This window comes from Thalassophryne amazonica, chromosome 2 (genome assembly GCF_902500255.1).
Source record: "Thalassophryne amazonica chromosome 2, fThaAma1.1, whole genome shotgun sequence".
Classification (NCBI taxonomy): Eukaryota; Metazoa; Chordata; class Actinopteri; order Batrachoidiformes; family Batrachoididae; genus Thalassophryne; species Thalassophryne amazonica.
In genome coordinates, this window is record NC_047104.1 from 30,617,198 (window position 1) to 30,634,127 (window position 16,930).

The window sequence follows — 16,930 nt, forward strand, 5'->3', positions numbered from 1 at the left end:
GTGTTTCAGCGTAACCGGTAGTTATGTTGTCACTGGTGAAGCTTACACTGTGATTAGTGCTGTTATGCTGTCTTCCAGTCTACATAACCAATGCTTATATTCAACCTGTGAACAAAAGGCAGATCAGTGTCTCTGCTCTCTAGTACCTCATTCAGACAGGCAGTAAAAATCTTTGATCTGATCGCTCAAATCAGATTTCATCTGTGTTTTGATACATCTGTAATGCCTCACTCCTGTAACACAACGCCCATCACGTTGCACCATTCTTGTGCATTTGTGTGTTTTCACCCAGTAGTGTTTCCCTCTGCTGCTTTCCACATTTGTTTTTCACACAGCCTTTTATGCTACTCTTTCCTCACCTTTTATTCATCATTCTCTGTGACCGTTTTTAGATGTCTTTTGCAGTGCGTGTTTTATTTTTTTAATGGCTCATTCTTGTCAGCACCCAGCGCTGCATTTGCATTTTGCATCCCCAGTTATACAGCTTCATGATGAAGTGGTATAGAGGAGGGTTTTCTTAAAAAGAAGACCTGAAGGTTTAGCTACAAATTGCCAGAAGGTACATCTGCGATGCAAGCCTAGATTTGATCTGTTTTGTTGAAATAAAATCCATCTCCACTCTATTCCACTATGAAGCTAAGATGATGCAAAATTTATACTGTGCACAATTTCTCCAGTCACAGCCACATAAGCTTATAACTTCTTCTGAGTTGTCTAGGTGTCTTGGTGGCTTTCCTCACTCTTCTCCTTCTTGCACAGTCACTCAGTTTTTGAGAACCCTCTACCTCATACAAATTTATCATAAACTGCCATACTGTTTGTATTTCTTTGTAATTAATGTAAATAAAGTCCAAGACATATTCAGTGGTAGCTTTACCATCGTCCACAACTACCACCAAAGACTCCATGCTGTCGTTGATGATAAAGGGGGCGACACACAGTATTAACAACAGGGGTATGTAAACTTTTGTTCAGGGTCATTTGGGTAGTTTCTGTTGTCATTAGGATTTAAACAGAGTAAACACAGTAGTTTGACAATAAATGCCTTCACCCAACCAATAGCCGTGAGTGGGAAAAAAAAAAAGTTTTTATGTTGTCATTCATATTCTCTGAAACATGGACAAAAAAAATCAAAACTTCTGCCAGGGTACGTAAACGTTTGAGCACAACTGTGCATATATACGTACACACACACACATATATAAACATAAAATACTTTCAACATACATGGAATCTATGGACTGCCAGACGGATGGAAGTCATCTGAAAATGTGAACACATAATTTCACAAAGTCTTCTTGCTGTAGCTGTGGAGTTTCAGCCCGCTCTGATGCCCAAATCAGTGTTGGTGTCAAAGTCACCATGGTTTAAACTGCATTACTTTATTCACAAATAGTAATCATCTACTACTACTACTACTAATAATAATAATATTACATTTTTTCAAAGTAGTAGAATCTTCTTCTTCATTAGCTGTTTTTAAAATGTCATCAAAAGTGGACCTTTAAGGGGTTTGGGGGTGGGGAGCATGCCTTTCCCAACACTGTTAATAAAAATGCTCACCTTGAGGCAGCGTGTTAATCACTTTAAGCCACACCCTCCCTCATTACACGAATGCATATCACCTGAGACTGATAAATCCCATCATAATTCAGTTTGGAATATATGTATGGAGATGATGATGAAAAGGTCAGAAGAGTCAATTGTGCATGCAGTTGTACATCCTGCTAATTAGACAGACGTTACATTGTTAATGACATCACACTCTTTGACAGTAATATTTTTGACCGTGCAGCTACTTTGGCATTATCTTTTGAAACATTCAAGAAAATGAGTTGTCAATGTCAACTTTCCACATTTCACTTGTTGCCTGCAGTAAGGACTCAATAGTAGCAGCTTTTCACAGCAGCGGAAAGTTTGAAAGTGTTCTTTGTGAAGTTTCTCGACCTGGCACGCTTAAATCAATCTGTGTGGTTGTGTTTGTTGTTTGTGTTCAATAAGGAAACATTTTTAGCCTCATGGAAAAAGTCCATATCTGATCAAGAGGTGCCGTTGTTAATCTCGGAGTGTGATTTGGTGTTCATGCAAACAGAGATGAGTAGTTACAACAAATGTTCTTTATCAGTCACATCACCCCACTGTTGTGTTATTTTGGTCATATCATCAATCCGATTCGTGTACCTCCTTGTATAATGTGATCATATGTGGGAAACTACAACTACGAGAAGATAATACTAGCAGTAGTGTTGGGTATCAAGAACCGGTTCTTTTTGGGTGTCATTAAGAAATGATTCGTTCCGCTGATATCAATAGCCTTTTTGCTTAACAATTCCCTTATTGGTCCTTCAGAGCGGCTGTTGTTTTTGAGGGTGTTTCTCAGGAAAATGATCATTCCTCTACGTTGATTACAGACCCTGCAGTGGGTCTGTAATCAACTGTTTCTGTAGCGCGACTCCATTTTGAAGCGTGAATCAATGAAGCAATGCTTCGATCCGCTGGCTCGATGGTTCTTTGATTCGCTACTCTTCAGAAGCGGAAAGTCCGCTTCTTAACCCCTCTCAAAGCCATTAAAGTATGTTAATCGTGAGTCACTTTTGTGTGGATTAAAGTCACTAACTGGGACTCTTTTCTTGTTGCTGTCAAGAAACGAGAATCGTCCTCCGTTCCGTTGGCACAGCTCCAAACGCTGCGCAGCTCTTTGCCGAGATAGAGTCCCATCAGAATTAATAACTTCAAAACTAATTGCCGCTTTAAATAAAATGAAGCCTTTTTCCAAAAGCTGTAATACAGACAATAAACTACAATAGACTAAAACGTTTTTTCCTCCCAAAATGAGACGTCCTGCATTCTTTATGAATTACATCCTGACTTGCATCGCAGTCAGCTGAAGAGCTCAGCTCAGATGTATAGAAAGACATTCATGCTAATAATGTCTGAAAGGAAATGCTTTTGACAAAAACTACAGATTTTCTTTATTTCTATTTATGTCCAGAGATCAAGGATCCACCCTGTAGAGTTTATGTCCAAAGTTTAAGGATCCAGTGACCAATTTCACATTTATTTACTTTAAGACTCAATAAAATGTTGACATAGAAAACTTGTAAACCCTACTTTTAGTACACAGAAAATTCACAAGAGGTATCGATAAGGGAATCGATCATACATCACACTGACAAAGTGAGGAACCTTGGGGTAATTTTTGATCCTACATTGTCCTTTGACCTCCACATTAGAAATATTGCGAGGACTGCTTTCTTCCACCTGCGAAAAAAAAGCGAAGATTCGTCCCATCCTGTCTATGGCTGATCCTGAGACCCTGATCCATGCATTTATATCTTTTAGATTGGACTACTGCAGTGTTCTATTTTCTGGTTTACCGCATTCCAGCATTAGGGCTCTCCAATTGGTTCGAAATGCTGCAGCCAGACTTTTGACACGAAGCAGAAAGTTTGACCACATTACACTCATTTTGTCGTCTCTTCACTGGCTTTGTGTCCCAGTGAGATCATATTTACCTCCGCCAAGGAGGTTATGTTTTCAGTCGTATCCATTTGTTTGGTTGTTGGTTGGTTGGTTTGTTAGCAGGATTACTCAAAATTCCTCAACGGATTTCAATGAAATTTTTACTAGGGGTGTATCTTGGTCTAATGTAGAAGTCATTCAATTTTGGTAATGATCCGGAACATGATCTGAATCCACTAATTTTTTTAAGGATTCTTTATCATTGCAGGATAGGGCCAATTTCAACATTTTTGCATCTAACTTCATGAAGACGGGTCACAACGGCTGAATAAGTTACGACACAACAATAATTTAGCATTTGTTTCTCCTCATTGAATAAACTTATTAGAAAATTTTTTAAAAACTTGTGTAGTTCATGCAGTTTCTCTTTATAAATACATTTGCCGAAGATCTAAGGGTTTAACCACTGAATCTGAAACATGATGGTAGATGTGTGAAATGACGTGGAATACGTGTCTTTGCCAAAGGGTATTCCATGTGACGTCAGTGACCCTATGGCTCAGAGTGCTTCTAGTTAAAGTTCTGCTACTAGTCTATAAAATTGTTCACGGACTGGCACCTCCTTACCTAGCTGACCTAATTAAACCTTACGTATCGGCCAAGGCTTTACATTCTCAGGATGCAAGACTACTTTGTGTCCCTAATGTGAATAAGAAGTCTGCGGGTCATAGAGCTTTCTCTTATCGTGTCCCTGTTCTGTGGAATGATCTCCCAGCATCAATAAAACAGTCAGATTCTGTGGAGACTTTTAAGTCCAGACTTAAGACACACTTATTTTCCCTTTCGTATGGCTAGCATACTGGCATAGTATAGTTCTACACTTTTTACTCTAATTCATTTTATTAGGAAACGGAGCATGCCGCGGCCTCAGCTTTACCTAAATTCTGGGTCTTTTAGTGAAGCTTAGGACTAGTGGCCAGCAATCACCTTAGTATTTCCTGTTTTTCTTGTTGTTTAATGCTAATAAATGATACTGTATTTCTTGTCTTTCTGATGCCTGATTCTGTTTTTTCTCTCTGTTTAAGGTGCAGATTCATCCAGAGATGGGTGTGGTATTTGTGCTGGAGACCCTCCTGTCCTGTGCACCAACAGCATTTCCTGTATATTTGTTTTGTGAATTGTTCTGTAATTTGTGTCTGTATCATGGCCCAAGCAGAGGGTCACCCCTTTGAGTCTGGTCTGCTTGAGGTTTCTTCCTCAGAGGGAGTTTTTCCTTACCACTCCTGCTCTGGGGGTTAGTAAGGTTAGACCTTATTTGTGTGAAGCGCCTTGAGGCAACTCTCTTGTGATTTGGCGCTATATAAATGAAAATAAATTGAAATCGATAAGGAATCGGATTGATAAGCGGAATTAATAATGGTATCTATCGGTTAAAACTTATCAGTACCCATCCCTAACCAGCAGTCAACTCATTTCAGTAAAAACCTGCTTTTCTTTTTGCTAAAATACAGGAGCAGAAGCTGTTATCCACACCCACTCCAAGGCTGCTGTCATGGCAACGCTGCTGTATCTTGGCAAAGAGTTCAGGATTACACACCAGGAGATGATCAAGGGGATTCGTAAAGGCACCTCGGGCACAAATTATCGGTATGCAATCGAATACCAAGAATGAGTGAAGTTTCCAGGCATTTTCTGTCCACTGTAGCTTTGGAAGGTCTTTGTTATGAATGTGTCTTAATGCTCCTAACTGATGTTTTTCTAACTAACTGATGTTTATTCTGTAACCATTATGGAAATATTAGCACACAGAGTGAATTTCACACTCTGTGCAGCTTTATTTTTTAAATGATAGCCCCTATAATTAATGTGTGAGTCACCTGCCAAAGGCTATGAAACGAAATAAAGCATGCGCACAAAGAATAAATTAGTCAAGGTGTGGTGTTCTTTTACAACTTCACCTGGCAGCAATGTGTATATTGAAATGTAGCAATTCCATCGTGAAATTTCCAGTATCATTATAGCAGTTTGGCCTGTGGTCTAAATCAAGAGTTTGGGGAAAGTATAATTTAATCTGCTGTATGTATTTAATGCAGCTTTAACATTTTACGGCCACATTCCCAGCTCATTCTTGGCCTCGATCTCTTTTGTGACTTGTAGATTTGATTTTGTTTGATCTTTCCCTCTCTTTCTCCATGACTGATGTTGAAAGTTCTATTCTCAAACACAAGAAGGTGGTGACCTTTGAAATCTGAAAATGTACGGCCCATCTACACCATCAATCAATTTTAATTGACCCAAAACTAACATCAGTAAAGTGTTCAGCTGTAAATTGTATGACTTTGTTTGATTACTTGTGATTAGTTTTTTAGGTCAGCGACCTTCCACAAGAATAATCTGATGGTCTCAAGCTAATGAGAGGCAGAAGGTTTAGAGGAGCACACGATAAGGCCATGAATAGACAAATGATTGCATGTTCTCACAGAAATCATGTGACACTAGCTTTTATATTTTTTTTTGATTGTGCACAGATTTGGCTGGTTTTTCAGAAAGTATTCAGTTTTATACTTCTGTGTACCACACATTTCACCACAGAGTGAAAAGGCTTTTATGTTTGAAAACGCTCAGTTATGACATTGTGTGAATCAGCAAGTAGTTGTAAAGAGGAAGTAATCAATGAAAGCAACAGTAAAGTAAAAACACCTGTGAAACAGTAGCCAGGACAGCAGTACAAGTTAAAACCCATGACCTCATAACCTTAACTTTCATTTCTGCACTGCTCATACAACTTTAACTCAATCATATTCATTTTTCAGTGGCAAAATCTGAGTAATCAGTTTGAATGGAGGTTTTGTAAAATGTAGAAAGTCTGCATATGGAATTGATTTTAATCAGTTTGTGTTGCAAGCAAAAAGTAGAGCAGGTGGGTTTACACTTTGTAGACCTGGGTTTGGTTACCAGTCAGCCTGTCTGTGTTTTTGAATAAGACTCTTAACCCCCTTTCATACCGGCGCAAACGTGGAGTTGCGTTTAGCGTACGCCCAAAATGCTACTCTGCGTTTTTCCTGCGTAATCACGTGTTGTTGCCTTAGTAGATTTACTTGCAGCTGCGTACATTTGCTTTTAATGTATGCGTACTGCCATGTGTAGCCCTTGCTGCTATTTAACTCTTTTCACTTCACTCCTGCCGGCTGTGCAGAACACATCACACGCTTGGAAAACAGTGGACTGTATCATGAGGTTTTTACAGTTGCATTACTGTCATGTATGTAGCCATAGCTGCTATTTTCTGCCTCTGTGGAAGTGCGTTCTGTTCTCAAAACGGTTCATGAAAGAAACGGCACTCACGTTTTCCAACAGCAGGACACACTGATGTCTCTCACGGTTCGTAATCAGATCACAAAAGTCCAGAGTCTGTTCCCCGTGCAGGCTGGTGTGTGATAGCACATGGTCACGTTCCTTGCTTATAGTAGTGTATGGTTGCTCTGTCAAACCATTTATTAAAAATGCTGGCATAAATTAATTCAGCTGTCACACCTTGACAACCAGCGTATGCCGACAGCCCTGTTTCCCACGTCGGTTCGGGTTGGTACTACACGGTGTGGTGTAGGTCAGAAACAGAGTAATTTAACATTATTTTTAGAGGTGGACAGCAATTAAAAATTTTAATTGCGACTAATCGCATGAGTTCCACAATTAACTGCGATTAATCACATTGTTACACGCAAAATCCAAAAATGAATTCAAAAGTAGTGCATAGCACAATTTTACTTCAAATGTTCTGCCATATGAACGAAAGTGCTGTAACGTTTGTTCTGCAAACACTTAACAGCATTTTGTTTATGCAGTGGCAGTTAATAGGGTTCTCAGTGGGATTTTTTTCTCAGCATAATGGGATGGAAAAATCGACCTTAAAAAGCCAGGGGTTCGGGGATGGTTAGGTCACCCCCGCCCAAGGATTTTGCATTGTGGTCTTATAAAGGGCCTTCTTTGTTAGTCTAAATAAATATACCAAAATTTGAAGTCCAGGCTGAAGAAGAGAACATCTCTGCATTTCAAAATTTGAGGAAAGTTTTTCCAAAAACGCCACCAATTTGAGGTTGAAACTTCATTTGGTTATAAATGTGCTGAGAGTTCAGCTCACCTGTTGTCTCTCCAAACTCACACCTGCTGCTACGCTTAGAAAAAAAAACAAAGGCTTCTTAAACAGTAACTATTTTATTATTTGAAAAAAATAAATGTCCAAGGGTCATTATCATGTTAATCAAGAAATCATCTCACCTGAAACAACAACAGATGAGTTATGGTTTTAATTTACAGACAAACATCAAAGATTTCTAAAGAATCTTTTTTTACTTGACACTATATAAGTTATTTAATGTAAGAATAAAACCATAAGGATTTTCTTAAATAAACTGCTGGGTATAAATGAGCAATTCTGATGTTCCTGACACACATCTACACTATTTTGGCCTGATGCCTTGTTTCTTTTGGCTTTAAAGTAAGGCTGTAACAAAGATTAATAAAAAACAAAAAACAAACAAACTATGGCTTTACTTCACACAATTTGGTGCTCAAAATGCAGGCAATAGTGTTTCAGCGGGTTCTAAATTTTAAAAAACTTCCGGGGGAAGCTGGCTCCGCTCTCCCCTGTCCTGCAGCGCTTGATGCACAGCTCTCTGTAATGAGAACTTGAATGGCTGTGGGAGAACTTTTCATCCAGCGCTCGGTGCTCGGTTTGCTGCAAGGATAACTTTAGCAGCCACAGGGAACTACGGGGTTCACTGTCGGAGAACTTTAGCAACTTCGGTTCTGTCGTCTATGCCGTCTGGAAGCACTTTAAAATTAAAATAGCCATGTAAATATTCCGTGCCCTTCTCCATGTCTGCGGCAGCAGTCAGCAACAGACTTGGAAAAAAAAAACACTGCATTAATGTGATTAAAAAAAATTGTCGGCATTAACTAATTAATGCCTTAAGATAATAACACATTAACTTTCCCAGCCCTAATTGTTTAATTAATTAATTTTTGTCTTGGTCGATCATTTTCATTGTGTACAGAATGCTGATGAGTCGTGCTGTGGTAAACGCTGCCGTAAGTGAATTGCTGTGACTCTAAACTTTTAAGGGCTGGCTGCTTCCTGATCAGGTCCGCTGATCTAATCAGACCTGATCAGGTCTGTGTTGACCTGAATATTGAAGCGCTGTGATGATTTAAACTTTTAAAGCGCCGGTCGACCGCAATCAAGTGTCTCATCACACCAACAGCGGCCGCGTTATAAAAGTCATCACAGCGCTTCAGGACCTGATCGATCACGTCGTCTGATGATCACACCGACAGTGACAGTGCTTTAAAGAGTCACAGCGCTTATTCAGACCTGATCAGACCTGAACGTGGTTGACTGGCACTTTAAAAGTTTAAATCATCACAGCGCTTCTGTCTAACCAGATGTGATCAGAGCATGATACCAGCATCCTCTGAGAAAACACACCTGGAGCAGAAAAAACACAGAGGGACCTGTTTTTCCAGCCACGACAGGAATTAAAAATATTTTCAGATGTCGTTTTCCAAAACAAGGAGCTTTATGTTGATATGTGTCCGTCAGACTGTGATTATGGATTGGACTGAAGCCAACAGGTAATATTTGCCCCCTGTGTGAATAAAACAGTCTGTCTGTATGAAACAGAGCACAAAGTTCAGAGTCTGCCCCCCCCAAAAAGCAGAAAGTATTGCCATTTAAACTCACAAGCATACTTAAATATCCCGTTTCTTGTCAGCATTCTAGAGAGAGAGACAGTGACAAAGAGAGAGAGAATGCTGTTTCTGTTCTGTTTCTGGATTTCTTGATTTATGAGTTGAGGTTCAATTACCTGTTCTGAGCACACAGAGGCGCTGTGGGCTGCTTGATCCTGCAGCCACACATGTTATGCCTGTTCTCCAACTAATTCACTCTGGATGCACACACTCAGTTTTTGGATGTGTGCAGTAGCGCTGTGTGGCACAGACCTGCTTAAAACTGTGTGCTTTCTGCAGCACTCTGCGCAGAAAAAATTAAACAGGTTTAATTTTTTTCTGTTCTGCACGTAGACCTCAACATTCTGCTGCATAGGGAGCCAAAACTCTCCCTAGAGCTGATTACACTGGGCGTAGAGCTGCTTATGTCAGCATAGACAATACGCAATTCTACGGTTGCGCCGGTGTGAAAGGGGCTTTAATCTGCGTTGTTCCAGTCCACCCAGCTGTAAGTGGGTACCGGTCTTAAGCGGGCAAGTAGCCTGTGATGGACTGGCATTGATCCTGCGGGAGTTGTAAACCCTCGACAACTTAACACTACAGAATCCCCAGATAAGCATTGGCACCAATGAGGCCCAGGGCCTATAGAGGACTTACACCTGTATTCCTCAGGGCGCCGTTCTACTACGATCACTCACACCAAATAAGTGCAAAAACAGGATGAAACGGCTTAATCCGGCTTGCCTCCTAACAGGCTATCTTATAAAATGCAGATGTGGCATGCTGTCAGAAAATTAAAGTACGGAGCTGCACTCTTGGCCAGAACTGCAAAAACACTGCTTCGGCTGCTTCTAATTTTTACCTCCATGGAGCAAAGGCAAACAAGTTTCAAGCCGTACGAACTAGGAATCCCCACTTAATGACATGCAAACATGATTGAAAACATTAAGACCATGAACACCCAGACGTTACCACGCACTAGCAACGATTTTGCGACACGAGATTAAGTCTTTGAACAGTTCGAAAAATTTAACCCCGATTTCAAATCTGGTGCTGATGATGGCCATCACTACTACGTATACCAAGTTTGTTCAAGATTGACAAAAATGGATCAAGAAGTTACTGTGATGCTTCAAAACCTGCCTCAATTTGCTGTTTGGGATGAAACGGGAAGGAACTGCGCTTTTTATGCTCTATGTTAGCCAACTCTCAAATGTTCAGGAGGTCGTACTTAATGCCACTTAGCATATTGTGTTTCTGTTAATATACGCTACCACAAAAGGGAACTCATAATTGCAATGCTGACTGATCACTTCTATGCTTTGCAATCTCACATGACAACAAACAATCATTGATGATCTGAAGATCATTTCACACACATTCTATACGAGACAGCCTGTTTGTCTGCTGTTGTCTGTCCCAGTGGAATGTGTGAATATGAACACGGATGTTGTCCTCCTGACATGCTTGTTATATGTAATCCTGATCACGTGTGAGGACCTCGGTGTGGTTTTAGGCACACTACTGAATTGATGTTAAGTGGGTGTGTACTGTGCTGCAACCACTAAGTTTAACTGCAGGGTTCAACATTAACTCTTGTCCGAGTGTCCAGGACAGGTGGAGAAAAAAGCACGGGTACTCTTATGTTTTCTAAATTGTGCAAATACAGACATGCATTCTACAGTGAACAAATTATTTATTTTACCCACGCTGTTAACAGAACTTGCCTATATGGCTGATTTTACTGTACTTTTCACAAGTACATCTAGGAACTACTCATGCTCATGTTCCCTTTCTTTGGAGATCTTGGGGAAGTTTTGCTAGTAGACAAAGAAGAAAAACTTGTACAGTTTCTTAATTGTGAATTTGGAGATGAAGTGTGCAGTCATGACATCTGGAAAATGGACTTTGCTGCAAAGTCAGAATACTTGCAACAGAGAACACAAGGTCGTGATTGCGAGATGAAGCCTCGGGTTCAAGGCTTCAACACTTCAACAAGACTGCCAGTCCGGCTTCACCAAAAGCTTTGTTACTTGAAACTTGATAGACAGAGCTTTGCAAACATAGTCGCCCCTTGGGCTTTTATACATTTAAAACACAAAAAGTAATTCAGGCTTCTCAATATTAAAGTTTACGAAAACATCTTCCTTAAGCTCAAACTGAAAGCAAATCTCTATAACTTGATACAAATTAAATGTACAGTAGTGTTCAGAATAATAGTAGTGCTATGTCACTAAAAACTTTAATCCAGGTTTTGAGTATATTTCTTATTGTTACATGGGAAACAAGGTACCAGTAGATTCTCACAAATCCAACAAGACCAAGCATTCATCATATGCACACTCTTAAGGCTATGAAATTAGGCTATTACTTGTAGTAAAAAATTAAAAAAAAAGTATAAAAGGGGGTGTTCACAATAATAGTAGCATCTGCTGTTGATGCTACAAACTCAAAACTTTTATGTTCAAACTGCTGTTTTAGCAATCCTGTGAATCACTAAACTAGTATTTAGTCGTTATAACCACAGTTTTTCATGATTTCTTCACATCTGCGAGGCATTAATTTTGTTGGTTTGGAACCAAGTTTTTGCTTGTTTACTAGTGTGCTTGGGGTCATTGTCTTGTTGAAACACCCATTTCAAGGGCATGTCCTCTTCAGCATAAGGCAACATGACCTCTTCAAGTATTTTGACATATCCAAACTGATCCATGATACCTGGTATGCAGTATATAGGCCCAACACCATAGTAGGAGAAACATGCCCATATCATGATGCTTCCACCACCATGCTTCACTGTGAGCTGTGGCTTGAATTCAGAGTTTGGGGGTCGTCTCACAAACTGTCTGCGGCCCTTGGACCCAAAAAGAACAATTTTACTCTCATTAGTCCACAAAATATTCCTCCATTTCTCTTTAGACCAGTTGATGTGTTCTTTGGCAAGTTATAACCTCTTCTGCACGTCTTTTATTTAACAGAGGGACTTTGCGGGGGATTCTTGCAAATAAATTAGCTTCACACAGGTGTCTTCTAACTGTCACAGCACTTACAGGTAACTCCAGACTGTCTTTGATCATCCTGGAGCTGATCAATGGGTGAGCCTTTGCCATTCTGGTTATTCTTCTATCCATTTTGATGGTTGTTTTCCATTTTCTTCCACGCGTCTCTGTTTTTTGGTCCATTTTAAAGCATTGGAGATCATTGTAGATGAACAGCCTATAATTTTTTGCACCTGCATATACGTTTTCCCCTCTCCAATCAACTTTTTAATCAAACTACGCTGTTCTTCTGAACGTCTCATTTTCCTCAGGCTTTCAAAGAGAAAAGCATGTTCAACAGGTGCTGGCTTCATCCTTAAATAGGGGACACCTGATTCACACCTGTTTGTTCCACAAAATTGACAAACTCACTGACTGAATGCCACACTACTATTATTATGAACACCCCTTTTCTACTTTTTTTTTTTTTTTACTAATAGACCAATTTCATAGCCTTAAGAGTGTGCATATCATGAATGCGTGGTCTTGTTGGATTTGTGAGAATCTACTGAATCTACTGGTACCTTGTTTCCCATTTTAACAATAAGAAATATACTCAAAACCTGGATTAATCTTTTTAGTCAAATAGCACTACTATTATTCTGAACACTACTGTAAATATCAAAGCCAAGATCATGGGCTGGATAAGTAATAGAACCTGGGTCTTGACGGGCGCCCTTCTGGGTCGGCAGCGATCTTTGTCTGGATGTTGGACACACAGCCGCTGTAGTAAGTTTCAGACAGCGGGATGGAGCGCTGCTGTCAGACATTGAGAGCGGATGCCTTGTGACTGCATGTGTTCTCATGTTCGCTGACAGCAGGTGATGTTTGTCATTTTGTGCGCTGCGTACACAGCTATGACGAGACCTTGGTTGTGCCCATCATTGAGAACACTCCAGAGGAGAGAGACTTAAAAGACTGGATGGCTCGGGCAATGGAGCAATACCCAGAATCATGTGCAGTCCTGGTCCGCCGACACGGGGTCTACGTTTGGGGTGAATCATGGGAAAAAGCCAAGACCATGTAAGCATTTTCCTTCCACAGCGATTAACTTACTGAATTTTTAAATTTATATTTTTTATTAGAAAGTTTTGAAGTCTTCATGGTTGTGGCTGTATTTCTTTGGTAGGTGCGAGTGCTACGACTACCTTTTTGACATCGCGGTCCAGATGAAGCGGTGCGGACTGGACCCTTCAGCCCTCCCCGCAGAAGAAAAGGAAATACTCTGAAATTACTGCATTTGCTGTTTCATGGCGTGCAATCAAGAGAACAGATTGTAATCATTTCCTTTTCATAATGTCCAGCTTTCAAATCAGCTGAAATTTGAAGGCAGGCGCCGACTTGCAGTTGAAGAAAAAACTGAGCTGAAGCCCTTGGCAGCACGCTGCAAAGCACTGTGGCAAAACTCACAAGTGAGCGGCTGTAAAATCAGCAGCGCTTTCAAATTATTTCCTATTCAAATTCGAGTGATCGTGGAGTGGTGGTCTGAACGTGCTGCACATTTCTGCTGATCTGCAACGATGATTAGCCACCTTATGGAACAGGCAGGGAAAATTGTGTATTTTTTTTCTGTTTTGAAGATGAACATAAATAAGTGAAAGTAAATGAAGAGAAAGTAAAAAAGCTCTTTTTTGTTTTGTTTTTCATCCATTGCTAATGAATCCTCTGTTGCAGTCATTACTCATCGAAAACTTACCAACCACTGAAAATATTGTCCTGGTCGGAATTAATTCAACTTTAAGAACATAATTTAATATATATTCACAATTTAAATAAACACAAACATAACCAGTTTTGGGTTATCAAAATATTCAATAAAAACAACAAAGGGAGGAAAAAAATGTACATGTGACACACAAATCATTTTTACAGCCTGTTTTCTGTAGACAAGCCCGGGCATGAATACATGAACATTGAATATGTCTTGGACTTTATTTGCATTTATCATTTTGAAATGCAGTCAGTGTGGTACTGTGTGGTCCATCTGCTGAGTTGCTGCATTTCTCAAAAAATGAGCAACCATGCAAGGAGAAGAGTGAGGGAAGCCACCAAGACACACTTAACAACTCTGTTATGGTCTTTTGTGGCTGCGATTAAAACAGGAAAAAAATTTCATAGTGCATCTGGGTTGTTAGCGTATTGTAATTGAATTAAGGTAATTTACCAAAATGTCTTTGGTTCCACAGGATCCAAGCTTGAATCTGGATCAGCATGATATCCCACAACATTATAGCCCCCACATTCACAGATCTTCTCACTATAAATAATTAGTCACCCCAAAGTATTATTTCCTGAGAAATTAATGTAAATGTGAAATAAATGTCTTGCAGTGTTGAAGAAAGTGAACTGAATTGCTGAATATGCACTATGATTTGTGTCAGATAAACAGTTTCTTCTTCCTTGACCATGATCCACTTGTCCATCAGCTTTCCTGAAAATCAACCCTGTAGTTTGTCTGTCAGCAAGATCACAGTTAAACGGCCATGAAAACATCAAATATCCAGGCTGGAGTCCTCTCAGACCTGATCATTTCCATTATTTTAGCATTCATCTGTAATAGGATCCACCAGCTGTTCTCTTTGTGTCAGTAAAATGTTTGTCTCTTTTCTGTCAACTGGCAAACTCAGGCAAGAAATGCTAAAATGGATGATGAAGAAATAAGAGACTTGAGGGAATGTTGGGCTCAGCGGGACGCTGATACAGAAACCGTTTGTGGAACAAGGCCAGTTTGGCACCAGGGAGACGTTTTCCCGCAAACACCTGCAGGTGCAGCTTCACAGTCAACACCTGCTTGCTGTGTTGAATAACACCACAAAGAGGAATAGTTCCATTAATCAGATATAGATCACTTTATCTGCTGATCCATAATTATTTGGACATCAGCAAAGTCTAGACTTCATTGATCCTCCACTTGTCCAATCGTACAATTTATGAATCAGGTGCAAACTATTCTAACAGTTGTGATAAATATTACAATATTTCACACTATAAACACTGTGTAAAAGACTAAAATTGAGCACCACAGTCTCGTTTGAGGGCTGGCACTAAGTGGTAAAATATGACTCATATGATGTAATTTTGCTACTTCTGGTGGACCAACCATGGCATTTTTAATGGGTTTTTGGCCAAATTGCATGCAAACAAAGTGAAAATGCAAAGAAAAAGTGACAATGCGGTGGGTGAGTAGACGTGTTGCAGTTTGTTTGACTCGGAGCACAATGGCGATTTTGCAGGCGAGAGAACGGAGCTACTCTGGTTAGCTGTGTAGGCTAACACCGGCACAACGTCTCCCTTCTGCCTCGTCTTTTCTTCTCCACTGGGAACCGAAAAAAAAAAATACTTTTCGCGACTGCTTCTGTGATTGCAGCTGAAAACAAAACAGTCCACCATTTATCTGTGTGAAGTTATGCTGTGTATATATTGAGTAGCGGAGCGGAGGTCCCCATAAGTGGTCAAATCCCGCGATATCACGCAGGGTTCAAATGCCCTATTGGAGTTGTTTCCTGTCAATAGTCTGTAAATGAAAAATAGACACACCATCACATTTTCATGCAGTCAGGTCAGGTGGCATCAAAGGCACAGATGGTGTGTGCACAGAATGTACATCTTCACCAGGCATGCAGTCAGGAGGCTTCAAACATATGGATGTGAGGGGTGCACAAAATGTACATGGATGCCAGCCATGCAGACAGGAGGCTTCTCATGTAGGAGTGTTGAGAATAAATGATGGAGTGCTATACGTAATAGACAGTGTGTGAGACATAAACCCTAAACCTGAAAAAGTGGAATGAGAGACAAGCATTTGCAAAACACAAAATAAACTAGGACTGCAAGCAGTCATATACGGGCCCTCGTTCCGCGCGACCGCCTACCCAGGCCAGTGGGTGCCATTGTGACCACATGTGGGCATGTGCATGCAGGGGCAACCACTCATCACACAGTTAAAATTTTAAACAAATCACACAATGCATGAAGGAGTTATGACATGTTGATTGTTCATCCACTAGGGGGCGCTCAGTGTACAAACAGAGGGGCCGGGTGTGTTCAGGGGCCAACCGTCATCATACATGTGAAGTTTCAAGTCAATCAGGTAAAGCATGAAGGAGTTATCATGATTTGATGTTCCATGGCAAAGAGTCAAAATGGCGGCACCATAGCGGCCACACCCTTCAACATAGAGAAAAGCTTTCGATAACTTTTGGTCAGTATCATCTTTGGATGCTGTCAAAGAAATTTGAAGTGCATTGGACAAAATCCGTAGGAGGAGTTCGTTCAAATACAACATGTGGAAATCACGCCAAAATGAGAAGGAAATTCAAAATGGCCAACTTCCTGTTTGGAGTAGACTCATGGTGCAAGAGACTTTTTTGTACGTCTATGCAAGTCACACGTGTACCAATTTTCGTCTCCCTACTCCAAAAAAAAACCCTATGTGGAGGGGTTTTTGAAAGTTTCAAGGGGGCGCTATTGAGGCATTTTGCCCCGCCCATGGGTGACGCCCCTATGAATTGTAAGAGGCTGTCGTGCTCGACCTGTGTGTCAATTTTCATGATGATGTGACAAAATTAAAGCCGTCAAAAGGAAGAACGTAATTTCATGGCAAATAGGCAGTATTCGGCACGCCGCCACACGGACGCCGTTACTCGTAACTTCACGGCGTTCATCGCCTACGTTCACCAAGTTGTTCAGCATGTTTTAAAAGT

The 16,930-nt window shown here is 40.4% G+C and overlaps 1 protein-coding gene across 2 annotated transcripts in view; it reads left to right on the plus strand.

The window, feature by feature from the left end:
- Positions 1-14,102, plus strand: part of apip (APAF1 interacting protein) — a 53,482-nt gene extending 39,380 nt beyond the window's left edge. The window contains exons 6-8 of one of the 2 annotated variants that reach the window (XM_034184666.1): positions 4,974-5,109; positions 13,083-13,250; positions 13,357-14,102. In XM_034184666.1, coding sequence (XP_034040557.1) covers positions 4,974-5,109; positions 13,083-13,250; positions 13,357-13,456 — 404 coding nt within the window. In that variant the 3' untranslated portion in view covers positions 13,457-14,102. The remainder of the gene's footprint in view (positions 1-4,973; positions 5,110-13,082; positions 13,251-13,356) is intronic. The other variant, XM_034184673.1, reaches the window with a different exon arrangement.
- The last annotated feature ends 2,828 nt before the right edge of the window (positions 14,103-16,930 follow it).